The sequence below is a fragment of the Agelaius phoeniceus genome, unplaced genomic scaffold (genome assembly GCF_051311805.1).
Source record: "Agelaius phoeniceus isolate bAgePho1 unplaced genomic scaffold, bAgePho1.hap1 Scaffold_113, whole genome shotgun sequence".
Classification (NCBI taxonomy): domain Eukaryota; kingdom Metazoa; phylum Chordata; class Aves; order Passeriformes; family Icteridae; genus Agelaius; species Agelaius phoeniceus.
Genome location: NW_027509877.1, coordinates 2,164,817 through 2,192,414, shown reverse-complemented (window position 1 = coordinate 2,192,414; position 27,598 = coordinate 2,164,817). Strand labels below are relative to the sequence as shown.

At 53.5% G+C, this 27,598-nt stretch overlaps 2 protein-coding genes across 2 annotated transcripts in view; one reads left to right on the top strand and one right to left on the bottom strand.

Moving 5' to 3' along the window:
• LOC143693007 (uncharacterized) overlaps positions 1–12,167 on the bottom strand; it is a 244,343-nt gene extending 232,176 nt beyond the window's left edge. The window contains exons 1-2 of the mRNA XM_077173091.1: positions 12,156–12,167; positions 9,574–9,956 (exon numbers count right to left, since the gene is read on the bottom strand). Of these exons, the coding sequence (XP_077029206.1) occupies positions 9,574–9,956; positions 12,156–12,167 (395 nt within the window). The remainder of the gene's footprint in view (positions 1–9,573; positions 9,957–12,155) is intronic.
• An 11,207-nt stretch (positions 12,168–23,374) lies between these two features.
• LOC129130721 (olfactory receptor 14A16-like) lies at positions 23,375–24,307 on the top strand. Its single transcript, XM_054649301.2, has one exon. It carries the CDS (start codon positions 23,375–23,377, stop codon positions 24,305–24,307), a length of 933 nt encoding a protein of 310 aa, XP_054505276.2.
• Positions 24,308–27,598: the final 3,291 nt, after the last annotated feature.

Below are 27,598 nucleotides of genomic sequence, written 5' to 3'. Positions count from 1 at the left end.
CCATTCTACTACAGAACCCCCGTTCTCCTCTCTATGACAACAAAGCACTGGCAGCCACAGTGGTCCCTTCTATGACTACAGCAGCAGCCACCCCAACATTTCCCTCACTGTGACACCACAGCTGTGGCAGCCCCAGCGTTCCCCTCTCTGTGACACCACAGCTGTGGCAGTCCCGTTGTCCCGGTCTCTGTGACACCACAGTGGTTGCTGCCTGAATGTTCCCCTCTCTGTGACACTGCAGCTGTGGCAGCAGCACTAGAACAGAAGCAGCAGCCATGGAACACCGGGGGAGCAGGGGAGGAGCAGAGAAGCTGTTTAAATCTGCTCTGCACTGAACACCCAGAACACCACCGGCAGCTCCTACCTGTGGCCCACTGGACCAGGCCTGGGCCGTGGCATTTCCAGTGCTGGAGAGACAGATAAGAGACTGATAAGAGAATGAGTGAGCTGAGCTACAGCCCACAGAGGGACTTTCTGAGTTTGTCCTCTCTTTTGGAGAGGCAAGAGGTTTATTGTTTAATACTGTTCATTTGTTGTGCTGGTGAATGCTTTGCCTGTTAAATAAACAGTTTTTTCCCCTTTCCTCCATGGAAATCTTTTCCCAATCTGGTTGGGGGAGGGGCTTCTTAAATCTGCATTCTAGAGGAAACTCTTTTGGAGATTTTCTCCCAAATTTGCCCCATACGAGGCCAGGGTGGTGGGAAGAGGGGGGACCTCCAAGTGGTTGAACTGGGGTGAGGCTGGAGAAGGGGACCCCAAAACCCCCCAGAATCCCTAAGCAGGACCTTTGAGGATCCCCAGCAGCCCTGAGACGGGGGACCACCAGAACCCCAGAGGGATGAGACTGGACATGGGACACTCCTGGTGCCTTTTTTTGATTCACTCTTCATTTTTGAAGGTTTTTATGGACACCAGATGACTTCTAGAGATGGACTTGGGTAGGAGGAATCCCCAGCACAAGGCATTCACAGCTTGTTTTTCCCCAAACCAGGATTTTCCCCAAAACATCCCACAGTGACATCCCCACTGTCCTGCTCTGGGTGAGCTCAGTCCCAAACCTGACCCTGATCCAGGTCTCAATCTCACTGCATGTTCAGACATACTCACAGTTCTGAATTTATTCTTATCCCAGCCCCACGCTCATCTAGCCCCAGATCCAATCCCAACCCCAGCCCTAAAGCCAATCCCATGTCTAGCCTTAACCCGAATCCCAGCTCTAATCCAAATCTCAGCCCCAACTCCAAGCCCAGCCCCAATTCCAGCCCCTTCCTAAATCCTCGGCCCCAAACCAAATCCCAGGTTCAGCTTTTCTGGGGCTTTGGGGGTGTCTCTGTCCCTGTGACCCCGATGATGTTTGGGTGGGGTCACAGCAGGGCTGAGAGGGACAGAGACCCCCCCAGCCTCCCCAGGGGTGAGAAGGTGGCAGAGCCCCCCCAGCCCCGAGCAGCCTCAGCGGTGAGAGGGACACAGAGCCCCTGGTGCCCAGCCCTGCACAGGCATTGCCTGAGGCCAGAGGGATGGAGACCCCCTGAGCATCCCCCAGGGCCAGGGGACAGAGAGCCCCGAGCATCCCCTGGGCTGAGAGGGACAGAGACTGCCCCGAGCACCCCCTGGCACAGGGGTGAGAGGGAGGGAGACCCCCCAGGCATTCCCTGGGTGAGAATGATGGAGACCCCTGGGGAATGGCCTGGGGTGACAGGGACAGGGACACCCCTGGGGAATGGCCTGGGGTGACAGGGACAGGGACACCCCTGGGGAATGGCCTGGGGTGACAGGGACGGGGAGAAACCCTCCCAAGCCCCTCTCAAGCATCCCCCAGTCTGAGAGGCTCAGTGACCCCTTGAGCATTGCATGGGCACTGGACAAAGTGAAGTTGTTTCTTGACAAAAATCAAACTTAAGCCTACAGAAAATGCCTTGAATTTGCTCTTCCCACAAGTAATTTGTGGTGGAAATGCAAAAAAATTGCAAAATTTAATAAACTGACAGTAGAAGCGATTCTGTGGCAATTCCAAAATCCATTGGTCCTGCAGAGCTCCAGCTCAGCTGCTGGCATATTCTGATAAAAGAAAAGTGGAAATTCGGCCCAATACATTGCGATACCTCTTTTATGAAAAGAGTATGAAAAGGAAGGGAAAGCTCTGTGTAGATGTCACAAAGGTGACAGGGAGTAAGAAAAAAAATTATTCTTAGATTTGGCAAAGCCCCTGGCTTGTGAAAAAGAAAAGGGGGCACCGCAAGGGAGTGACAGGGACAGAGATCTCCCCGGGAGTGGTCCAAGTGTGACATTGTCCCCTGTGTGTGTGGCCTTCCCGGGGTGGGGGTTTTAAACCTGAGCCAGTTTGGGTAAGGGGGGTGGTGTTCACCCCCTGAGCAGGGATTCCCCCACTGTTTCAGGTTGCAGTGTAAGATGGAACCAAATGCATGTTTTCAATCCCCATCTTCATCAACTGCTATTAACAGGTGGGGCAGGGTTCTTTATCTCTTCCATGACTCAGCCCTGATAACGCCCTCCAGGGGAGATATCTTCTGTGAATGGGCCATTGTGTGTCACTGCAGGACTGATCAAATTCCATCATCCCATTGTGGGATGCTCCGCCCAGGGGGAGGATCCAAGCATTCCTACCTGAATATAAGCTGAGCCTTGCAACACCAGGAGCAGCTTGCCTACTGGATTCCCAGAGGACAAGAGCTCCAGAACCACCACTGGACCTCCAGAGGAAGACCAGACCCTTCTACAGGATCACTGCTTTCACAGAATCACGTTCATCACTCCCACAGGACTGCAGCCACCATTTAATGGGACTGCTGCCACCACCCTGACCAGCAACAGGGTGTTAGGTTATATCCTGACTCTGTCAGTTTAAGGCAGTGTATCTGTATCATTGCCTTGATCTAAATTTTCTTATTAAATTGTAATTCTGACTTAGACTCTCCCCCAGGTTTGCCTTCAAACCAGTCCCAAAGACAATGTGTTCAGCCTTTGTTTGGTCCCCGAAACAGGATTTCCCATTCCCAAATCTTGATTGGATGGAGGAGGAGGCTGTGAGGAAGAGGAAGGATCCCCGGGACACCCAGGCAGGTGAGGAGGAAGTCAGTGCCCCTTTCCCCCTCTCTCCTGCTCCATCTCCCAGCCCAGCACAGCCCCCGGCTGCAGGACAACCCTGCTGCCAACCCCGTCCTGACGGGGATGCTCTGGGCGGATCTCCTTCCCCTTCCCTCTGGCATGGAGGCAAATCCCATCGTCTTCTTGTCCTTCCTCCCCCAGGGAAGAATCTGAGGATGGAGACCAGGGAGGACAAATCCCCACAGCAGAACCTCATGGAAGAGGCCATTTTTAGTGACTCCAGGGCACAGGAATCCAATGGGGAGGACAAGTCCCAGAGATTCTACAGGAAGAGGGGCTCTAAACCCATCCCAGGGTGCTCTGAGGAGGAAAGACCCACCCTGAGCCAGGAAGGTGGACAGAGCTTCAGCCACAGCTCAGAGTCGGTGGTCCATGAGCAGCTTCATGATGGGGAGAAGCCCTACAAGTGCTTGGAGTGTGGGAAGAGCTTCAGGAAGAGCTTCCACCTGATCCGCCACCAGATGATCCACACTGGGGAATGGCCCTACGAGTGTGGGGAGTGTGGGAAGGGCTTCAGCTGCAGCTCCACCTTTGTGAAACACCTAAGCATCCACACTGGGGAGAGGCTCTACGAGTGTCCCCAGTGTCAGAAGAGGTTTCAGACCAGCTCCAGTCTCCTCCAGCACCAGCGAATTCACTCAGAGGAGATGCCCTTCCTCTGCCCTGACTGTGGGAAGGGCTTCAAGCAGAAATACCACCTCATCAGGCACCAGCGGCGCATCCACACCGCGGAGAGGCCCTACGAGTGTCTCCAGTGTGGGAAGAGCTTCACTTTCAGCTGTAACTTGACCAGACACAAACAGAGTCATGGGTAAGTGAAGCCCTGCAAATGCCCCCATTTCAGGAGGAGCTGCATTCACTGCTCCAAATTCATCCTCCATTGGAGGTCCCACATTGGGAAGAGCCCCGGTGATCCATGTTCCCTGTGATCCATGTGAGGAAGACATCTGTCCCTTTTCCTGCCCCTCCCAGTGATATGATGTGGGATGGAGGAACATGAGGGTCTGGCCATGGCCCTGTCATTACATTCACTCCCACCTCAGAACATTGCCAGGGGCAGGAAAGGGACTGTCTCTTTCGCTCTCTCTCTCTCTCCCTGAGGAGAAGGGTGTCCTTTCCAGTCATGGGAAATTGTGGCCAGGCAGACCCAGTGACTTTTGTCTTAGTTTTCCGTTAACAGTTTTATTTATCCCTTCTGTTTTCAATATTGTTTTTGTTCTGTTTGTTCCTTATCCCGTTGCTGTTCCCAATAAATTTTTCTTCTCCCAGCCTGGGATCATTGCCTTTTGTGCTTTCCATGGGAGGCGGGAGGGCAGCGAGGGCAGCGCGGTTTTAGCGGGAGCAGGAAATTTGGGAATCCCATTCCTGAAGCCCGGCCCATGGAAACCGAGCATCCCAGCTGGTGCCAGCCCTGGTGGCCATGGCAGCAGCCTTGGGAGCGGGTCCCTGGCTGGGGCTGTGGGTACCTCTTCCCTCTGGTGCCCAGGGACAGGAGTGGAGGGAGCGGCTGCAGCTGAGTCGGGGCAGGCTCAGGTTGGATGTCAGGAAAAGGTTTTTGCCCAGAGGCTGCTGGGGCCCTGGCCAGGCTCCCCAGGGAAGGGTCCCAGCTCCAGGGCTCTCTGAGCTGCAGCAGCATTTGGCCAGCGCTGCCAGGCCCAGGCTGGCATTGTTGGGGTGTCCTGTGCAGGGCCAGCAGTTGGACTGGAGGATCCTGATGGGTCCCTCCCAGCTCAGCCAGTTCTATGTGTTGAAGATTGCAATGCAAGATGTATTTCATTACCATCTGTATGGCAGATTATCTTTTGTCAAGTGGGCAGTTTGCCTTATCCGTCTCTTTGAGTGACCACATTCACACCTCCCTCGGGAGGGGACATCTGCTGATAACAGACTATTGAATGTCACTGCACGACTGATAAGAACTATAACATCCCATTGGGAGATGCTCCGCCAAGAGGGAGGAGCCAAGCATTGCTACCCAGATAGAATCCAGAAGTTTTGAGACACCAGCACGGCTTTCTCCACTGGATTCCCCAGAGAAACAGCAGCTGCCTCTTCTTCCACTGGATCTTCAGAGGAAGAATAAATCCCTCTCTACAGGCCCCCCTTCCTCCAACAGAACCACCCCTGACACTGCAGGAGGGCTTCAGCCACATTTCCAATTGGACTGCCACCAACACCCTGACCCACAGGGTGTTAGGTTGGGTTCTGACTCTGTCAGTGTTGTTCTAGTGTACTGCACTGTTTATTTTATCCTTTTTTTTTCTTCCCTATTAAAGAGCTGTTATTTCCTGCTCCCATTTTTTTGTGCCTGAGAGCCCCTTAATTTTAAATTTATAGCAATTTGGAGGGGTGGGGAGGGTTTACATTCTCCATTTCAGCGGAGGCTTCTACCTTCCTTAGCAAACTCCTGTCTTTCCAAGCAAGACAGTTTATTAGGGTCTAACACTGCAGGGGTCTAGCGGTTAAAGAGAACAGCAAGGGAGGGTTTAGGGTAGAAATACAGGAAAAGAGGGGGTAGAGGAGAGCATCAGGGATCTAAGGGTTTAGGGGTGGTATACAGGGAAAGGGACCAATAGGGAATGCCAGAGTGGAAAGGTGGAGACATAGACTGATGGGAAGACAGGGAAGGGAGAACTCTCTAGAACATGAACATATGAAGGTAATAGGGGTAGGAAAGGCCAATGGGCCAATGGGGAGGACAGAACTAGGACAAATTACCATAGTGCTTCAGAGCACCATGGGGGAAGTTTCTTTCCTCACCCTGAGCTGTGAGGAATGCCCGGAGCCTAAGGTGCATCTCTCCAGGGCATTGCTCTTGCCCTGTCCCCAGTAGGCTCACAGGCTCTCACAACTCCCCCTTTTTGTTTAGTTAAAAGTCTTCCCCTATGGATTTCTGCAAGCACCTAACAAAATAAGGGAACATTACTTACATAACAATAGCTATAAGTCATAATAGTACGAAAGTAATAACTCAAAGAGGAAATAGTACATAAGATTAGGATACAACTGAAATAATTGAATGGGTAGGAACTAATTAAACAACATCTTTTTTCTGGAATGCAAGATCGATAGGAAGTTGTATTGTTCAGGCAGTACAGAGCTGTTTCCTTTTCAGGCTATTGCTGCATCTATACGCCACATCTTTCATTCTTCTTTTCCACGCTGCTTGTGCTTGTCATCACAGCTTTTGGCAAGGATCGTTATTCTTGTAGGACAGGGACCCCCTCTCTCAGTCCCTGCATGCCTTGCAGCGCTTCTTATCAGGCACGGATACCTGCTTTGGATTCCTCCCTCTTTTGGATTGGACAGGGGCCTCCAGGGTCTGCAATCTCCCTGCCATCTCCCAATCACCTTCCCTAGCAGCTTGTTCCCACTCCCCTGCCCAGTGATCCTCAGGCTCGGTGTTAGAGTCTGGGGAATCACTGTCTTCTGCTGAGGAGGAGGGCCTGCTGGTAGAGGAGCCGTGCTCCTGGGTAACCGGTGCGGCCCCGTGCCATGGGCTGCTGGCAGCCAAGATGGCTGCCTTCCGGTCACCATCATGGCCACTTCCGGCTCCGGGGATGTGGGAGCCACAAGTGTCATGGCCCCAGGGGTGGAGCCTGTGGTGGAGAAGGTGGAGGCCACAAGGGGAAAGGCAGAGCCTGCGTCGGGAAGGGTGGTTGGGATCCCAACACAGGGACAACCATCGACACAATGGGTTGAGGGGAATGTGTTGCAGGGGAGGAGCCCAACAATGGAGGAGCAGGAACAGGAAAGTGGCCATTTTGGGGTGCGAGGGTGGGAAAACTTGGATCAGGAGGGGACAAAATGGCAGGGCTGGCCATGTTGCCGGCGCCATTTTGTGGGGTAATGGCCACTGGGGGAGATGAAAGAGGGTATGCAGGCACAGGAGGAAGGTTGAGGGGAAGGTCCAGAGCAGCACGGCCAGTGCCATCCTGGTGAGGGGAGAGAGGAGACTGGGAGGCGTCAGGGAGATGGCAGCAACCATGTGCTGGATAGTGACATCTGCCTGCTGATTGCTCCTCAGGTGGGGAAGAGGGTTTGGGGGCATGGGGAGAGGATGAAGTGGAAGGGGTTTTGAACTGGGGACCCAAAACTTTTCCTGAATTTTCCCCTGATTTTTTTAACTGAATCATAAATAGCAAAAAAAGAAGATAAAGCTTTTTAACATAAATGGAACGAAAAAGATAATAAAACTTCCCCACTTTAAAATTTCCCTGCATTTTTAAAACAAATAACTTGATCCCGACCATACCCCAGATCTCAAGTGGTGAAACTGATTTCCTTGTACCATAAAATATTTGAAAAGAAAATGATAAAAAGCTTTCAAATTCTCCTTTGAAAAATGATTCCCCAAGCAACAAGGGCTAATGTAACTTGGATATAAATCTCCCGTTGTGGAACAATGAGTTTTGTGCCTATTCTGCAGTCTTCCCACCCACAGGATTTCAAGTGAGAAAACAAAAGAAAAGGGGGACACTGACTGAAACATACTCATCCAGCAGTGCCTCAACAAAGGATCTCGTGGTGGGTCTGTCAAGGAGAGCGATCCTCCAGTCCGTGACTCTGGGAGGGTTGCAGGTCTCTCCCCTCAGCGTGCCCTGATAAAACTCAGAGGTTGCCTTAGGGTCGTGGCTGACCCAAAGGCGACTTAGATTGCAGCCATGCTGGAGACGCTCTCCAGGGGTACCAGACAAAGGTCCCTGTTCGGGCTCCGCTTGTTGTGGTCTGCAGTGGTGGTGAATGCAACCTTCCCTGAGAGCATCTTACACCAACAGGCAGGAGCCACAGGAGCACCAGCACACACAGACACGCACAGACACACAGACACAGCAGCTCAGCAGTGAATACACAGGAGGGTCCAGGCATAGAGTTTTAATGTGTTTTCTTTCAGGCAATGATGAAGAGGTCCAGGGGCAAAAATCAAAGACAAAGGAGGGTCTAGGGTATAAATCAGGATAGAGGGGGTGTAGGAGAGCATCAAGGATCCAGTAGTCTGAAGGCTCAGGGGTGGTACACAGGGAAGGGACCAATAGGGAGTGCAAGAAAGGATAGGTGGAGACATAAACCAATGGGAAAACAGGGAAGGGAGAACCCCCTAGAACATGAACATATAAGGGTAAAAGAGGTAGAAAAGCCAAAGGGCCAATAGGGAGGACAGAACTGGGAGAAATTAACATAGTGCTGTGAGGCACCATGGGGGAAGCTTCTTTCCTGACCCTGAGCTGTGGGGAATGCCCGGAGTCTAAGGTGCATCTCTCCAGGGCATTGCTGTTGGCCTCTCCCCAGTCAGCTCACAGGTCTCCAAACACACACTGGAGTTGTCTGGGGCCGTTCATCATTTCTCTGCTCTCCAGCACTGAGGCAATGGACTCTGGCTACATCCCTGAGCTCGTGCCGATGGCAACCACCCCTGGCAATTGGGCTCCATGGAGCTGCTCTCAGGAAACCCCCAAGAGCTGGGGAGTGCCCCAAAACCACCTCAGAAATGTGAGATACCCCGGCATCTCTTCATGAACATGGAATATCCAAAAACTCAGTCAATAACGGCCTTCCCTTCCCTTCCCTTCATCATCCCCAAACTTTGGCTGTCTTATTCCCGACCCCAGCCCACCTCCCCAGTCCCAACTCCAACCCTTCCCACCCCTCCTGGACATCAAGACATCCCTTCCAAGCTGTACTTCCCCCATTCCACACCTCTCAAAACCCATCCCACCCATCCTGCCCCACTCAATGCTCATCTCACCCTCCTGATTTGCATTCCACGTTGCCCAATCCCTTTCAACCCCATTTCACCCCAAGGGGCTGTGGAATCGAGGAATTTTGGGGTGGGAGTGAGTAGTTTCAGTGGCATTGAGGTGACGGATCAAACCCTATTGTCTCTTTGAGTGCCAAGAAAGGGAGACAACTAAATCAAATACTCCCAAATTCTCCCAATTATTTCCCTGAATCCCAGATTCCTCTGAAACACAAGTAAAAAGTGAGGCTTTAGATGCCTTTGATGAATTTATTGATTTTTACCCCAGTTTTCTCTGTTTTTGAGGGATGAAGATTAATCCAAAGAAAATTAAGGCCAAAAGAAAGGAACAACCAGCCCAGTGTCTTTCCAACATGGATCACCAGGAATGTGGGTCACCAGGGCTCTGACCAACGTGGGTCCTCCCATAGGGGATGAAACTGGAGTAGTGCACGAAGTTCTTCCTGCACTTGGGGCATTTGCAAGGCTTCCCTTACTGGTGATTCCATTGGTGTCTGGTCAAGTTAGAGCTCTGGGTGAAGCTCTTCCCACACTGGGAACACTCGTAGGGCCTCTCCCCAGTGTGGATGCGCCAGTGCCTGATGAGGTGGGAGTTGTGCTTGAAGCCCGTCCCACAGTTGGGGCAGCGGAAGGGCCTCTCCTGGGTGTGAATCCGCTCATGCAGGAGGAGATGGGAGCTGGTGGGAAACCTCTTCCCACACTGGGAACACTCGTAGGGCCTCTCCCCAGTGTGGATGCGCCGGTGGGTGATGAGGTGGGAGTTGTACTTGAAGCCCTTCCCACAGTCGGGGCAGTGGAAGGGCCTCTCATCCGTGTGAATCCGCTCATGCAGGAGGAGATGGGAGCTGGTCCGAAACCTCTTCTGACACTGGGGACACTCGTAGGGCCTCTCCCCAGTGTGGATGCGTTGGTGCCTGATGAGGGCAGAGCTGCAGCTGAAGCCCTTCCCACACTCCCCACACTCGTAGGGCCATTCCCCAGTGTGGATCATCTGGTGGCGGATCAGGGTGCTGCTCTGCCTGAAGCTCTTCCCACACTCCAAGCACTTGTAGGGCTTCTCCCCATCATAAAGCTGCCCATGGACCACCAGCTCTGAGCTCTGGCTGAAGTTCTGTCCACCTTCCTGGCTCAGGGTGGGTCTTTCCTCCTCAGAGCACCCTGGGATGGGTTTGGAGCCCCTCTTCCTGTAGAATCTCTGGGACTTGTCCTCCCCATTGGATTCCTGTGCCCTGGAGTCACTAAAAATGGCCTCTTCCATGAGGTTCTGCTGTGGGGATTTGTCCTCCCTGGTCTCCATCCTCAGCTCCTTCTCTGGGGGAGAAAGGACAAGGAGAGGATGGGATTTGCCTCCGTGCCAGAGGGAAGGGGAAGGAGATCCCCCCAGAGCATCCCTGGCAGGATGGGGTTGGCAGCAGGGTTGTTCTGCAGGCGGGGGCTGTGCTGGGCTGGGACATAGAGCAGGAGAGAGGGGGAAAGGGGCACTGACTTCCTCCTCACCTGCCTGGCTGTCCCGGGGCATTGTGTCAGTTTGAAAAGACAGGTGTCTGCTAAGGAAGGCAGGAGACTCCCTTAAATTGGAAAATGTTAATCCCTTCACTTGGAATTATAATTTTCAAAATAAGAGGCTGTCAAGCAAAATCTATGGGAATAGGAATAACAGTTCTTCAGTGGAAAAATTAAAAATAGAAATGCAGTAGGACTAAAAAATTACTTACAGAGTCAGAATATGGCCTGACACCCTGTGGGTCAGAGTGTTGGTAGCACTCCTGTTAAATGGTGGCTGCAGTGCTCCTGCAGTGACAGGTGTGGTTCTGTTGGAGCAGTGATCCTGTAGAAGGGTGCAGTTTTCCTCTGAAGGTCCAGTGGTGGTGCCGATCGGCCTGGTCTTCCAATGGGATCCCGTGGAGCTGACAGCTGCTCTTCTGGGAATCCTGTGGGAGAAGGCAGACTCTTGTTCACATCCTCAGATTATATTCAGGTAGGATTGCTTGGCTCCTCCCTCTGGGCAGAGCTTCTCACAATGGGATGATGGAATTTTTATCAGTGACACTCAATGGCCCATTAACAGAAGATATCTCCCTGGAGGGAGGATTCCTTGTGGAAGAGATAAAGTAAACTGCTCAATTAACAGATGATAATTGCCCCACCTTTAACAGAGGGTAATTGAATACACACCCAGCTAAACCTGAGACACTGTTCCAGCCTTGGAAAGCAGGATTTGGTACCAGGACTTGTTATGGAATGCAACCCTGATTGAAGGCAGAGACAGAATCTCCAGAGCTTGCAGCCAGAAATGGACAGTTGTGTGATACTCATTTCAACATCTTCTCTTTTGGAATTATTGATTAATGATTATTTGCTTTGCCAATCTAATACTTCTGTAATTTTTTGCAAATTTGCACTATCTAAATTACACTGTTCCTTAAGTTAAGTTGGTTTCTGTATCTTTGCTGCTTGCCCTGCCCACTGGTGAAACAGGGCCCCATCCTGCCTAAGTGTTGCCTGGAAAGACAAAAACCCTCACTCTAAATGTCCCCCCTTCCTCCTTGTTCCCCACACTTCATGCACTGATCATGATGTCCTATGGTCTGGGGTATCCCTGGGGTCAGCTGGGATCTCCTGTCCTTGCTGTGTCCCCTCCCAACCTCCCCCACACCCTCAGCCCCTCCCCAGAGTGGCTGAATGAGGGGCAGGACAGGCCTTGGTTCAGTGTGAGCTCAGCAAGAACGAAACCATCTCTGTGTGCTCAGCCCTGTGCTCAGCCCCCAGCCCCGGCATTTCCTCCACTGCAACCGTGGACCCCCCTTTCCCACCCCTCTGCCCCACGGCCGCCGCAGCACCGGCTGACAATAGAAGCAATTCTGTGGCAATTCCAAGTTTCGTTGGTTCCTGCACAGCTCCAGCTCAGCTGCTGGCAGGTTCCAATTAAAGAAAAGTGCAAATTCGGCCCAATACAGATATTATTAAAAGGAAGGGGAAGCGTTTAGTAGCTGTCACAAAGGTGACAGGGATGAAGAGAATAATGATTCTCACATTTGGCAAAGAACCCAAGCCTGGGAATTCAGGAGTTATTTGGGAATTTAGCTACTTGAGCTGGCCTTCTTGTAGCACTTTTAGCAGCCTTGTGTTCTACACCATGGGGTGAATGAACCTTGCCAGTGTCACTGGTAGCATTTGCTCGCTTTCCTCCAGTGATTTTAACAAACTTTTCAAGGAAGGACAACCAAATATTTTCTTTACACTCCAGGCCCACAACAGCCATTTTTCTCACCAGTTCTGCCATAGGTCGCTCAGAGGAAGTTGCATCAGAGTTTCCAAGAGTTCTTCCAGAGAGAACCACAAGCTCCTCAGAGGAGGGAACCATGCTGTTGTCGAAGGCACCTGGGGTCAAAGAACCGTGCCCTGAACTCACTGTGTCAAAAGAATTTTGCAGTCTGGTTAAGAAAATTGCTAGAGAGATGCCTCTGTCCAAATTAAGGTGCTAACGAGACCAAATCCTACGTGGATTTTATTGAACACTAAATGTGAGGTAGAGAGAGAGATGGAAAGAAAGAGAAAAGGGGGGGAGAGCAAGGGAGTGAGAGGGACAGAGACCTCCCCTGGGGCAGGGCAAGTGTGACATTGTCCCCTGTGTGTGTGGCCTTCCCGGGGTGGGGGTTTTACACCTGAGCCAGTTTGGGTAAGGGGGGTGGTGTTCACCCCCTGAGCAGGGATTCCCCCACTGTTTCAGGTTGCAGTGTAAGATGGAACCAAATGCATGTTTTCAATCCCCATCTTCATCAACTGCTATAAACAGGTGGGGCAGTGTTCTTTATCTCTTCCATGACTCAGCCCTGATAACGCCCTCCAGGGGAGATATCTTCTGCGAATGGGCCATTGTGTGTCACTGCAGGACTGATCAAATTCCATCATCCCATTGTGGGATGCTCCGCCCAGGGGGAGGATCCAAGCATTCCTACCTGCATATAAGCTGAGCCTTGCAACACCAGGAGCACCTTGCCTACTGGATTCCCTGAGGACAAGAGCTCCAGAACCACCACTGGACCTCCAGAGGAAGACCAGACCTTTCTACAGGATCACTGCTTGGACAGAATCACGTTCATCTCTCCAACAGGACTGCAGCAACCACCCTGAGCAACAGGGTGTCAGGTTATATCCTGACTCTGTCAGTTTAAGGCAGTGTTTCTGTAGCATTGCCTTGGTCTTCATTTTCTTATTAAATTGTAATTCTGATTTAGAGTCTCCCCCAGGTTTGCCTTCAATCCAGTATAAAATTTAGTGTGCTCATCCCTTGTTTTCCTCCCAAAGCAGGATTTCCCATCCTGAAACCTTCACTAAATGAAGGAGGAGGCTTTGAGGAAGAGGAAGGAGCCCTGGGACACCCAGTCAGATGAGGAGGAAGTCAGTGCCCCTTTCCCCCTCTCTCCTGCTCCATCTCCCAGCCCAGCACAGCCCCCGGCTGCAGGACGAACCTGGTGCCAACCCCGTCCTGCTGGGAATGCTCTGGGGGGATCTCCTTCCCCTTCTCTGTGGCACGGAGGCAAATCCCATAATCTCCTTGTCCTTCCTCCCCCAGGGAAGAAGCTGAGGATGGAGACCAGGGAGGACAAATCCCCACAGCAGAACCTCATGCAAGAGGCAGTTTTGAGTGACTCCAGGGCGGAGGAATCCAAAAGGGAGGAAAATCCAAAGAGATTCTACAGGAAGAGGGGCTCCAAAGCCAGCCCAGGGTGCTCTGAGGAGGAAAGACCCACCCTGAGCCAGGAAGGTGGGCAGAGCTTCAGCCAGAGCTCAGAGCTGGTGGTCCATGGGCAGCTTCATGATAGGGAGAAGCCCTACAAGTGCTTGGCGTGTGGGAAGAGCTTCAGGCAGAGCAGCACCCTGATCCGCCACCAGATGATCCACACTGGGGAATGGGCCTACGATTGTGGTGAGTGTGGGAAGGGCTTCAGCTGCAGCTCAGATCTCATCATCCACCAACGCATCTACACTGGGGAGAGGCCCTACGAGTGTCTCAAGTGTGGGAAGAGGTTTCAGACCAGCTCCAGTCTCCTCCTGCATGAGCGGATTCACACAGAGGAGAGGCCCTTCCGCTGCCCTGACTGCGGGAAGGGCTTCAAGCACAACTCCCACCTCATCACCCACCGGCGCATCCACACTGGGGAGAGGCCCTACGAGTGTTCCCAGTGTGGGAAGAGCTTCACCAACAGCTCTAACTTGACAAGACACCAACGGAGTCACCGGTAAGAGACGCCCTGCAAATGCCCCAAGTGCAGGAGGAGCTTTGTGCCCAGCTCCAGCTTCAACCCCCATGGGAAAACCCATGTTGGAAAGAGCCCGGGTAATCCATGTTCCCTGTGATCCATGCTGGGAAGACACCTGTACCTTTTCCTGCCCCTGCCAATGACATGGTGTGGAATGAAGAACATGAGGGTCTGGCCATGGCCATGTGATTACATTCACTCCCACCTGAGAACATTGCCAGGGGCAGGAAAGGGACTCTCTCTCCCTGAGGAGAAGGGTGTCCTTTCCAGGGAGGGGAAATACAAAACTGGGAAGAGCCAGTAGTTGATGTTGTAGTTTTCCCTGTAAACGGTTTTATTGATTCCTTCTGTTATCAATACTCTTTCTGTTCCATTTGTTCCTTATCTCGTTGCTGTTCCCAATAAATTGTTCTTATCCCAGCCCCGGATCTTTGCCTTTTGTGCTTTCCATGGCAGGTGGGAGGGCAGCGAGCAGCAGCGCGGTTTTAGTGGGAGCAGGAAATTGGGGAATCCCATTCCTAAACCCCAGCCCATGGAGACTGAGCATCCCAGCTGGTGCTAGCCCTGGTGGCCATGGCAGCAGCCTTGGGAGCGGGTTCCTGGCTGGGGCTGTGGGAACCTCTTCCCTCTGGTGCCCAGGGACAGGAGTGGAGGGAAGGGCTGCAGCTGAGCCGGGGCAGGCTCAGGTTGGATGTCAGGAAAAGGTTTTTGCCCAGAGGCTGCTGGGGCCCTGGCCAGGCTCCCCAGGGAAGGGTCCCAGCTCTAGGGCTCTCTGAGCTCCAGCAGCGTTTGGCCAGTGCTGCCAGGCCTAGGCTGGCATTGTTGGGGTGTCCTGTGCAGGGCCAGCAGTTGGTCTGGAGGATCCTGATGGGTCCCTCCCAGCTCCGCCAATTCTGTGGCCCTGGCATCCCATGAGCCTGGGGATGGGACTGGAAATGGTTGCCATGGCAACGGGCTCTGGCTGCAGGCCTGAGCTGGTGTCCATGGCAACCACCCCTGGCATGGGGTCTCCATGGAGCTGCCAAGGGACTGAGCATAGCAACAGGGGGCTGGTGATGGATGCCATGGAAACTGACCATAGCAACAGGGGGCTGGTGATGGTTACCATGGAAACTGACCACAGCAACAGGGGGCTGGTGATGGTTGCCTGCTAAGGATCAGATTTGTCACAGGCCCTCACAGGGGCTCCATGGGGACTTTCCAAGAGTCTCCAGGCTCTTCATGAGCTGGAATGTCACACACAGAGACAGGGGCTCCATGGAGACCTCCCAGGCCTTTCTGGGGATGGAAAAGAGCCCTGTGGTCAGAGGCAGTCACAGCCATTCCATGGTGACATCCCAGGGCACCTTGGGCTGCAAAGGCACCCATCTATCACAGGCACTCATGGGGGCTCCACGGTGACATCCCAGGAGTCCCCAGGCTGCCAAAGAGCCAGGATGTCCCAGACACTCACAGGGGTTCCTGTCATGGCCACAGTGGGAGCTTCAGGCAAAGTTTATTAGAGACACTCCTGTTGGGTCATGAGGTGCAAAAAGGATCCGCAATAGCCCCCACAGACCCCCAAATGTCACTGTTGGATCAGTGTTCCGTGCTTTCTTTCCTATGGAAAAGAACCATCCTTCTCTTCCAGGTGTCCATGTCTGAAATTGGGATTCCACCTCTAAAATTCCGTATATCAAAGGGTTGCTCCCAGGCACAGCCTGCCAGTACCATCAAGTCTGGTGGGCCTTGGCCTCTGGTGGCTGCCCCTGCAACACTGGGGCTGGGTTCTTCCCTTCCCATGGAGATCACTGGGACACTGTGGGGACCTCATGGAACCAAGGGGATCCTTGTGGCACCACTGGCGCCCATGGAACCAAGGGGCCATGATGACACAGTGGGGCTTCATGGAACCCAGAGACCATTATGGCTCTGTGGGGCCTGTTGGAACCATGAAGACCATTGGGACCCTTCAGGTCCTGGTGTCACCAAGGGGGCATTATGGCGCCTCAGGGCCTCAGGGAAGCGAGGGACCATTGGGACACTGTGGGGCCTGATGGAACCGAGGGAAGATGGAACAGGTCTGGCTGGCTTGGCCTCCCAGGGGCCACCTGACAGGTCTGGCTGATGTCAAGGGCTGCCTCTCATCAGCTCCTGGAGCACTGGGGCTCCATGCTCTCCTTGCTATGGGAAAGAACCATCTGGCTTTTCAGATGCTGTAAGAGACAGTCTGAGGTTTCTCTCATTTGCCTTACGACTGTCCCAAGGACAGAGACCGGGACCCTGAGGACCCTGACTGGAGCTCTGGCCTGGCTGCGGTGGATGCTCACCAAGGGATTGTTTGCAGGTGTGTTTGCAGTGCTGCCATGGTTGCTGCTTCGAGCAGGGGGCTGGCAAAGGAGCAGCTCGCCCTATATGCTGGCACCTGCTTCATGACAATAGCCCATGAATTTCCCCACCTCTTGGCCAAATGAACTTTCTGGGGTAACTTTGGTGGTCCCCCATGGAAAATCCTTCATCTGCTTCACGACCACCGTGATGGACAGAGATTGAAGCCCCCACCCAAGGACTGAGACTGAGACCCCTAGAACCCTAACACGGGGAGGGGTTGGCCTGATTGAAGTGAGATGTTTGCCCAGGTGTGGTCATTGGACCAAGAAAACAATTGCTCTCACTCACTGCTGAGATTGATTTATCCTCTTTTGGAACATGGACTGTCTGTACCCATTTTCAGTAGACTTATTCATCATTGTCTTTTACCTGTTCCCCCCTCAGCAGAGGACTATAATAGACCCCTGAGTTAACCAAGACTTTGAGATTCTCCCTGACGTGACAAGACAGATCTATTGGCTGGACCACATGAGGATTTAGTCTCTCTGTTTGGTAGCTATATTCCCCCCCCTCTCTTTCTCTCTCTCTCTATCCTTTATCTCCTTTCTAAATCCTTCTATTGCATTTGCTGTGGGCACTCAATAAAAGGTGCATTTATTTGATTAATACTGAAATCCCCTTCGTGTTGTTTTTTGCACTCTGAGATCAGTTAATGACCCATCACGACCCCCACTTGTATGAGCAGATTGTGACAGATGCCCATTGCCAAACTTGGTACTCTCCCTAAAAATTTCCTTAATGCAATGGTATCTCCCAGAAAAAAACCTGCCAGCTCTGGCTGGCCTTGGCCTCTGGTGGCCACCTCTCATCTGCCCCTGAAACACTGGCTCTGTTCCTTCATTCCTACGGAAAAGAACCGGTTTTCATGTCCAAGGGCCATAGACAAAAATTAGCATTTGGCCTCCCAATTTCCTTATTTCCAAGGATTGCTCCCAGACAAAAGTAGCCAGGACAGAGAGGTCAGGCTGGCCCTGTCCTCTGGTGATTTTCTTAGACACTGAGCTGAATGTTTTCATTTGAAAACACCTTGGAGAGGGCCCAGAGATCTCCCAAGGAGGGGTTTTGAGGCCTCGGGCACATGAGCACTCCATATGGACAAAGGAGCTCTGTGCTCTGTGCTGTTGTGGTGGTTTTGCATCAGGGAAGTCATGTTCTAAGAGGAGCTGCTAGGAGTTTCCTCCGTGTCTGACAAAAAACCCAATCAGTAATTATCTTTGAGAATTGACAATCTGTTAAACCCCTAAGGAAACTGTACACGCCTCTGTGAAGACACATGTTAAAGATGGGAAAGGCTGGGAGGGTCTCTTTCCCTTCTGGCTGGAACAGAGGTAACAAGGCTGACCCGGCCCCGTCTCAGCCAGGCCGGGCTGGGCGGCTCCTGCCGTGGGGCCGAGCCCCTTCCCAGGGACCCCGCCAGGCCCCATCGGCTGCCGGGCAGGGCAGGGGAGGCCGCGGGGCCGAGGCCGGGCCGGGCCATGGCTGCAGTTGGGAACATCTGGGCACTGCTGAGCCCTGCCCCGCCGCCAGCCCGGGCCCGGCCAGGATCCGCCGGGCCCCAGGAGCAGCCCCGGTCCGGGCCGGCTCGGCCAAGATTCTGCCACCGCTGGGGTTCAGCCGCAAGCCCCGGGCAGGGGCAGGAGAAGCCATCGGCCCCTGGCCGTGCTGCTGCTGTGCTCTGGCCTGGCTGCTGAGATCCTGGCCCTGCCCCAGCGCGGCCCTGCCTGACACAGCCCCAGCGCAGCCGCTGCAGAAACCTCCATCGTAAAACAGCACCGAGCCCGACCGGGGTCACGGAACCATCTGCAGGCCCCGGGTGAGATATGAACTCTTTCAGTGCTTCCATCCTCCCTCCAGTGAGAGAAAAGGACAAAGTGCAGGCACACAGAGGAGCAACATGAAGACACCAAGGTCAGTGAAGGGGAAGTTGAGTCCCAGATGGGAGGGATGAGGAGATGCCTTGATCTTGGGCCTAAAATCTTCTTGTTAAGCTATGGAGAAGGATCTAAGTGATACATCAGACTCTCTGTTTACCTATAATGCATTGAAATCTATGGGGAGATGAGTTGTTCAGCAAAGACCTACATGCTAAAGTTAGCAAATGTTGAAGTAGCTCTGATCCCATGAGAAGTTTGAACAGAGAAAGAGAGAAGAGTGATGAGACTCTGTGCCCTCATGGAGAGAAGAAGAAGATCTCTGCTCCTAGAGATGAAGATGATTTCAGAAATAGATGAAGAGAATCTTTGCTCTTCAACAGCTCATCTTTAAACTCATACCCCATAAGTTGACATGGCCCATAAACACAGCTGTGGGAAAAGCTGTGAAAAATGGAAGGGGCTTCCAATTGCAGATTTTCCAGGCAGCTGCTATTCATGGGAATTGAGAGCCACAAGTGAACTTTTTTCTTATGGAGAAGTCTCCATAGCATGAAAGAGAGACTCCTCTCCCTAAGTGAACTGAAGAAAGACAGTTCTAGATGGTGTAAACTGACTGAAAATTTCAGATTTTGTCTCCTTGCATTGTCAGTAAGAAAGAAAAGGTTTCAGGGAGAGGAGAAGTGTTCAGGTTCTTATTACTCTTTCTTCTATTTACTGGTAATAAACTTTTCTATATACCCTTTTAAAATTTTGAGCCTACTTTGCCCTTCTCCTAATCCTGTCTCACAGCAGGAAATGAGTAAATATATTCCAGGGAGTGCAATGGTAAATTAGCCAACACTGATCCCACTGAACTAATAAATGAATTGGCTGAGAAATCTCAAATTAACAAACCAAAATCACTCCAGATACATTCCTGATAAACTGCATTAGAGCAGAGGGAAATCAAGGCAGAGCCATGGTTTGTCAGGACTTGCTGCATCCTGATGAGCCCCGTGGTGCATTTGGAGCTGAGCCCTTGAACCTCAGGGCCTGAGAGGAGATTGCACAAACCTTGCCAGGAGTCAAAGTCAGAAGAAAACCCCAAAGTGTCTCAAAGCATGAATGGGTCCAACTGAGGTCCATCCCCAACACAGGCTCCTCATGGACTCCTTAGAGGAGAGAATTGGAGGCCAGGATTGACCAAAAACCTCTGAGAGTCTCAATGTGGAAAGGAAATTCCAAACTACCTTAAAAAATTTGAGAAGCTCAAAGCATTACTGAGCAGCACTGAGTGTCAGCACAAAGCTCTCAAGGGACTCATTAAAGCAGATAATTGGGGCCATGATTGCACAAAGCTCTCACAGAGTCTGGATCCAAAGGGAAACACCAAGTACCTTCAAATAACTGAAGTACCCTGAAGCATTAATGAGCCCCACTGAGTGTTGTTACTGACAAAGCCTCTCCAGGGACTAATTACAGCAGATAATTGGAGTCCATGATTGCAGAAACCTCTCAGAGACTCCAAGGCCAAAGCAAAACCCCAAGTCCTTTGAAAAAGCTGCAGTCCCTGCAGGGAGCATGAAGGAGCCCCCAGGGCCATTGCTGAGCAAGGCTCCCCAGGGACTCCTTGCAGCAGATCCTTGAGGCCACTGGGATGTGGGCTAGGGGGGGATGCTGAGGGCAGCACAAGGGGCTGACAGTGCCCAGCCTGGCTGGGGCTGGGCCAGGAGGCCCCAGGGCCTCAGGACAAGGTGTCTCCTCCCAGCCCTTGCTGGCACAGACCCTGCTGTGCCCCAGGGCACCAAGACTTGGCTTCTCTTTGTCCCCACCTGTCATCACTGCCTGCAGTTCTCTGCTCTGCCTGGAGCCTGGGGACACTTTCTCTGTCGTGTCCCTCAGTGGGACCCATTAAAAGTCCAAGAAAGTTTGGAGTTGGATTCTGCCTTGGAGTTCTGGAGAGGTTTCTTCATCTCCCTCTCAGGGACTGATGTTCAGGGCCTGAGCACAAAGCCCCAGAGGCTGATTAAAGTCCTTGTGCTGTGTCTGTGCTGCTGAGCTGGGCTGGGCTCCTGGCCCAGAGGCAGCTCCTGGTCACCAAGAAGAGCTTCAAAAGCACATTTCTCTTGAGGAGCAGCTCTTGTGCCAGCCCAGCAGGGCTGGGGCACTGCCTGCAGCCAGCCCGGGCACAGCACAGAGGCACAGAGAGCTTCAATCAGTCAGGGCTGGGAAGGGGCTGAGAAGTGCCTGGGGCACAATCACTGCCAGCCCTTGGCACAGGAACCTCTGGCTGCAGGACAATGCAGCTGCAGCTCCTGGAGCCATCTCCTCAAGCTGGAACATGCCAATGCCTGCAGAGCCTGTGAGTACATTCTCTGCTTGTCTCTTGTGCAGAGCAGCCAGGGGTGCCCAGGGCTGTCCTGCAGAGCAGGGTCCTGCAGCCCAGGGCGCTGTGCTGGGGCAGGGACTCTGCTGCCTGCCAGGGACAGCTCTCAGCCAGCCCTGGCAGCTGCTCCCAGCGCTGGGGAGAAGCTCTGGGGGGAAGGAGCCGCCCTGAGCAGGGCAGGGGCTGCTGCTGAGAGGGGCTGGGTGGGGCAGGGCTGCTCCCAGCTCCAGGCCAGCCTGGGCACAGCTCCGCAGGGCACCTCCCAAAGAAGGTAAGCCTGGAATTGCTGTAAAGATCAGGAGCTTTCCTGAGAGTGTTTTCAATTTCCTGCTTGGAGAAGGATGGGAGAGTTGGCATGATGACAAAAAGATTTTTGCTTTTTTTACATTTTTATATATTCATGGCTCTGTAAGTTATTATTATATAGTTTTAAAACTAAATTCCTTACTTTATTCTATTAATCTCTTAATTACCTCTCTCTATACCTTATAATCATTAATTAACTCAAGTATGTTTCCTAACTTTCTTTTAGATTTTAGAACAATAAGCTGACAGTCTACATTCCTGAAATACTTTCTTATTATCCATCTTATTATCAAATAGTCATGTTATCAGGAAGAGAACCTACAAAAACATTTTTTTATTGACCAGATAAATAAGCAGTCATAACAAAAAGTGAAGGTAAAGAAGCCCTTGGACCTATTGCAATGCATTGAGCCAGGAGTGTGTAACTGGGGCAACTGAATCTGCTACTGGATGTTCCTTTTCAATATCCTAATTAATCAACCTTAATAAATTGTTGAAATCAGGCCCCAGGTATGCCCCATCCCCATTGGGACTCCTGGAAGCTTCCAATTTATGTCTGGTTTTAACTTTACTGTTCTAACACTGTTGCAAGGGGGTTTTACTCTACTGTTTTACCGTTTTACTCTACTGTTCTAGTGTTGCAAGGGGGTTTTCTTTTTCTCTTTCGATTAGAGACAACAAGGGGATGAGAGAAGCAGAACAGGAATTGTAATCAGATACAGAATATTCTGAGTTGAAAGGCACACACAGGATCACCAAAGGAATGTTGGAGCATTTACAGAGAGTCCAGAACTGTAACTTTGGGTGGTCAGTGTCTCTGCTGGGAGCCTCCCAAAGGGCCCTCAGCCACTCCTCAGCCCTGCACAGCAGCAGCATCACCTTTGCAGGGCCCAGCAGGGCTCTCCTGAGCTGCCCTTGCCCAGCTGCACACAGAGCCTGCCCCAGCCAGGGCCCTGCACACAGGCAGGTTTCTGTAGGGCCTCAGCCAGGGCACACAGGCTGGGATGGGCTCTGTGAGCGCTGGCAGGGACAAGGCTCCTCTCAGGAGGGAATGTCCAGGCCCAGGGAGATGCTCAGGGAAGCAGAGGGGGCTGAAGAGAGCAGGGCTGGGGCAGGAGGGCACTGTTGGTGTGTGGGAGGTGCCGGGCACAGCTGGGCACGGGAACACTGTCCTGAGTGCCCGGCTGTCTCTGCCCTGCCCTCTCAGGCACAGCACCACAACATCTGCTCTTGGTTCTGCACTGCCCTGACATTGGCACTGTTATCTGCTGCTATCAGGGAGGCTCTGGCATTTGCAGCAGCTGAGTCAGGCACTGCCCTTGCCATTCCTGCCAGGCAGGGCTGTCCATGGGAATGGGGTGTCCAAGCTTCCCTGGCACCTGTGGGGCTGTGGGCAAAGCAGTCCATGGCAAAGGGGAATGAGCTGAGCCCCCTCCCTGAGATCCATCATGGGCACAGCCAGGGATCTCCTTGCTGTGCCCTGCCAGGCTCTGAGCTGCCCTCCTGGGTGCAAATCTGTGCCAGAGCCTCTGGGAGTTCCCTGAATGTCCCACGGGGAAGGGCAGAGCTGCCACAGCTGAGGAAATGCTGCTGGGTTTGCCCAGGGAGCCGTGAGTGTCCTTGGCACAAGGGGGTGCTGAGACCTTGCCCAGAGACCTCGAGAGAGGGTGAGACATTCAGGGATCCCTCTGCTCTGGGCAGGGTCTGGTTTATCCCAGGGTGACCCGGGAGTGTGACTGTGCTCTGATTGCAGCCAAAGGTGCAAAGCCAGGGCAGTTGGGAACAAGCCCATCCAGCCCCTCACCTTCCCTCAGCCACAGGGAATCCTTTATCTCTCCCATCTCTCAGTGGCAAACTCTGAGTGCAGCAGAAATGCTGGGGATTTGTGACCTCAGAGAGCCAGGAATGATGTGTGGGTAGGCAAACAATTCCTAAAATCCATTCCTGCCCTCATTTAAAAGTGGGAGTTCAGATGCTACCAAGCCTGTCTGCATTAGGAGTGATTCCCCTGACAAATCCTGAATATCCAGCCTTGTCCCTCTGCCAAATGGCCACAAACCCAGGGCAGTGGGGCAGGGATGGCTCCTCGAGAGCCCCCACGCACAGGCCTGGCTGCTCCTGGCACCCTCAGCCAGCACAACTGGAGCTCAGGCAGGGACCTGGGTGAAGGTTTACACAGAGCAGGAACAAGGCTGGGTGAGTCCCAGCAGGACAGTCTGCAGGGAATGGCCCAGGTTTGGCTCAAAGCAGCCTCTGCTGACTTGTGACTGTCCTTTCTTCATGAACAGGTGCCCATGTGCAGCCCCAGCAAATGTCCAACAGCAGCTGCATCAGGCACTTCCTCCTGCTGGCATTGGCAGACACGCGGCAGCTGCAGCTCCTGCACTTCTGCCTCTTGCTGGGCGTCTCCCTGGCTGCCCTCCTGGGCAACGGCTTCATCATCAGCGCCGTAGCCTGCGGCCACCACCTGCACACGCCCATGTTCTTCTTCCTGCTCAACCTGGCCCTCACTGACCTGGGCTCCATCTGCACCACTGTCCCCAAAGCCATGCACAATTCCCTCTGGGACACCAGCAACATCTCCTACACTGGATGTGCTGCACAGCTCTTTTTCTTTCTCTTCTTCATTTCAACAGAGTTTTTCCTCCTGACCATCATGTGCTACGACCTCTACGTGTCCATCTGCAAACCCCTGCACTACGGGACCCTCGTGGGCAGCAGAGCTTGTGCCCACATGGCAGCAGCTGCCTGGGCCAGTGCCTTTCTCAATGCTCTCATGCACACGGCCAATACATTTTCCCTGCCCCTGTGCCATGGCAATGCCCTGGGCCAGTTCTTCTGTGAAATCCCACAGATCCTCAAGCTCTCCTGCTCACACTCCTACATCAGGGAACTTGGGCTTCTTGCTGTTAGTGTGTGTTTAAATTTCGGTTCTTTTGTGTTCATTGTTTTCTCCTATGTGCAGATCTTCAGGGCTGTGCTGAGGATCCCCTCTGAGCAGGGACGGCACAAAGCCTTTTCCACCTGCCTCCCTCACCTGGCCGTGCTCTCCCTGTTCCTCAGCACTGGCACATTTGCCTACGTGAAGCCCCCTTCCCTGTCCTCCCCATCGCTGGATCTGGTCCTGTCAGTTCCGTACTCAGTGGTGCCTCCAGCCCTGAACCCCTTCATCTACAGCCTGAGGAACCAGGAGCTCAAGGCTGCAGTGTGGAGACTGATGACTGGATGCTTTCAGAAACATTAAACTGCTGGTCAATCTCTGCAAATCACTTGCAATAAAAGTCATCTTTGATACTTCTTGTTGATTTAATTTTGAGGGTTCTTTTTCTGTCTTTTACTTTTGTTCATATTGTCCACAAAGAAATATGATTGGTTTTGCCATTTCCCATTTTGTTTCTCACCACCTTCCCTGTGCCCACAGACTGTGTCAATGAGGGGCTGCGCTCTTGGTGCCTTTAAATGAACTAAAGGATCTCCCAGCAGAGTTTTCTGCACAGATGCCCTTGTGTTGCCTTCTCTGGAGCTGCAGCAGCCATGTCTGTGTGCAGAGCTGGGGCAGATCAGGGCTGGCCCAGCAGCTGGGCCCAGCAGCAGCAGCAGCAGCACTTGGTGTTGCCAGTGCTGCTGCCGTGGCCCTGCCCCGCTGCCCTGGTGGCCCTGGTGTTGCTGCAGGGCCTGAGTGCTCTCGGGGCCGGGCACAGCCCTGGGGGTGGCAGTGCCAGGGCTGCAGCAGGGACAGGCCATGGGCACTGCTGGGGCAGCGCTGAGGCCTCAGTCCAGGCCCTGGGGGCTCCAGGCTCCTTGCCCAGGCTCTCTCAAGAACACGGCCAGGCCAATGCTCAGCACAGAAACCCCCGTCAGCAGCCCCAGGCTGGCTGTGAGCAGGCTGGGGGCAAACAGCATGGCTGGGGCTCTGCAAGGGCCCTGGGGCAGACGGGAAGGAGCAGCAGAGCAGGGGCTGATCCATCCCCAGCGCGCTGCACAGCCCAGGGCAGCGTCCCAGAGCGTCCTCATGCAGCTGCCAACAACATCCCCCCTCTGCAGCCCTGGCCTCTCCCCCAGCTCACACAGGTGCCCCATCCTTGCAGGCACACACACGGCAGCACTGCCTCAGCAGCCCCTGTTTGCATTGCACACAGCAGGGGCAGCACCCCCATGATGTTGCTGTGGGGACATGAAGCTGAGGGAGCACAAATGCCATCAGCCCCTGGGGCCAGCAAGGGCTGGGGGACACCAGGGAAACCACTCAGCTTTGTCCTGGCCTCTGCAGTCAGCCAGAAAGTTTGTTCCCATCAGCTGGGAGTTTCCTGTGCCACTGCAGACGCTGTTGCTCAGAGCCAGGGCTGCCTGGCAGCCACCCCCAAACTGCCCTGAGCATTTCCTTGGTTTCTCCTTTGCTTTCTCCACTCTTCCTGCTACAAATATCTTCCTCTAGCCCAGCCCTGTTCCCTCTCCTGCAAACAGCCCATCCCTGTTTGCCCTTTCCTCTCTGGCCCCACTCCCCATTGCAGTTCCTGACTTGGCACCATGGGAAGGTCCCTTGGGCAGCAGGATCATCCTACAAGTGCTGCAGGAATTGTCTGCAGGCTCCTGCAGTGCCTGGTGCTGCTCCCTTGCCAGAGGCACCCCAGGCCAGGGGGGCACATCTGGGCTGCTGTGTCTGGCTCTGGGGCTCCCTGTTCTTGGCAGTGAGGAGGAGCTGCAGAGGCTCTGCAGGACTGACAGGATGGGCTTTGGGGCTGGCAGGAGAAGCTGAGGGACCTGGACTGCTGGAGCTTCTGAAGAGCAGGCCCAAGGCTCATCGTGCAACTGCTCCAAGGGTGGTTCCAGAGAATCCCAGAATCAGCAAGGCTGGAAAAGACCTTGGAGATCATCAAGTCAAACCTGTGCCCTGACACTGCCCTGTCTCCCCTGAGCCTCCTCTTCTCCAGGATAAACAACCCCAGCTCCCTCAGCTGCTCCTCACAGGACTTGTGCTCCAGACCCCTCCCCAGCCTTGTTGCCCTTCTCTGGACACGCTCCAGCCCCTCCAAGTCCTTCCTAAATTGGGGGGCCCAGATCTGGACACAGCACTTGAGGTGCTGCCCAACCAGGGCTGAGCACAGGGGAAGAATCCCTGCCCTGCTCCTGCTGGCCACACCATTCCTGAGCCAGGCCAGGAGCCATTGGCCGTCTTGCCCACCTGGGCACACTGCTGCCCCATGTCCAGCCTGCTGTCCGTCAGTCCCTGCAGGTCCCTTTCTGCCTGGCTGCTCTCCAGCCACTCTGTCCCCAGCCTGTAGCACTGCAGGGCTTGTTGTGGCCAAAGTGCAGGACCCGGCACTTGGACTTGTTGAACCTCACCTTGTTGGATTTGGACCCTAGATCCAGGCTGTCCAGGGCCCTGTGCAGAGCCCTCCTACCCTCCAGCAGATCCACACTCCCAGACAACTTGGTGTTACCATGGTTGCATGACACCCTAAAGTGTCACAATCTCCATGACTCCATGAGAACTCCCAGTGTCACAATGTCCCTTTGGTTCCATGGGATCCCTTGGTGTCACAAAGTCCCTTGGATCCTTGGGGCCTGCAGTGTCACAATTGCCCTTGGTGCTCCCAGGCCCTGCAGTGTCACAATGGATCCTTGTTTCCATGAGGTCGGGCAGTGCAGCAATGCTCTCCTTGGTTCCACTCTGTCACAACCTCTTGGTCCCAAGGGCCACCATGGTGTCAAACATGTTTCCTTCATTCCAGGAGTCCCTGAGGAGCAGCCCTGGCCCCTTGGTTCCATGGGGCCCTGCAGTGTCACAATGGCCCCACTGTGACACCAGGTCCTGCTCTGTCACAATGCTCTGCATGGTTCCACAAGGCCCTGCAGGGTCACAGTGGCCTCTGTGGTGCCACCAGGACCCAGACTGTCACCATGGACTCCTTGCTTCCATTCAGCCCCACAGTGTCACAATGGCCCCTTGGCTCTGTGCTGCCATGTCACACACAGTGTCACCATGGTCCTCTTAGTGCCACCAGGCCCCGCAGTGTCACAATGGCCCCTTGCTTCCCCAGGGCCCTGCAGTGTCACAATCATCAGAGAATCAACCAGGCTGGAAAAGACCTTGGAGTGCAACAGGTCCAACCTGGGACCCAACACCACCTTGTCACCCAGACCATGGCACTGAGTGCCACATCCAGTCTTTCCCTAAACACTTCTAGGGATGGTGACTCACCCACCTCCCTGCACAGCCCGTTCAAATGCCCAATCACCCTTTGTGTGAAGAATATTTCCAATGTCCAGCCTAAATGTCCCCTGGTGCAGCTGAAGGCTGTGTCCTCTTGTCCTGTCACTGTTCCCTGGGAAAAGATTCCAAACCCCCACCTGGCTGCACCCTCCTGTCACAGGGAGTTGTAGAGAGTGATGAGGTCTCCCCTGAGCCTCCTCTTCTCCAGGATAAACAACCCCAGCTCCCTCAGCTGCTCCTGACAAGACTTGTGCTCCAGACCCCTCCCCAGTCTTGTTGCCCTTCTCTGGACACGCTCCAGCCCCTCCATGTCCTTCTTAA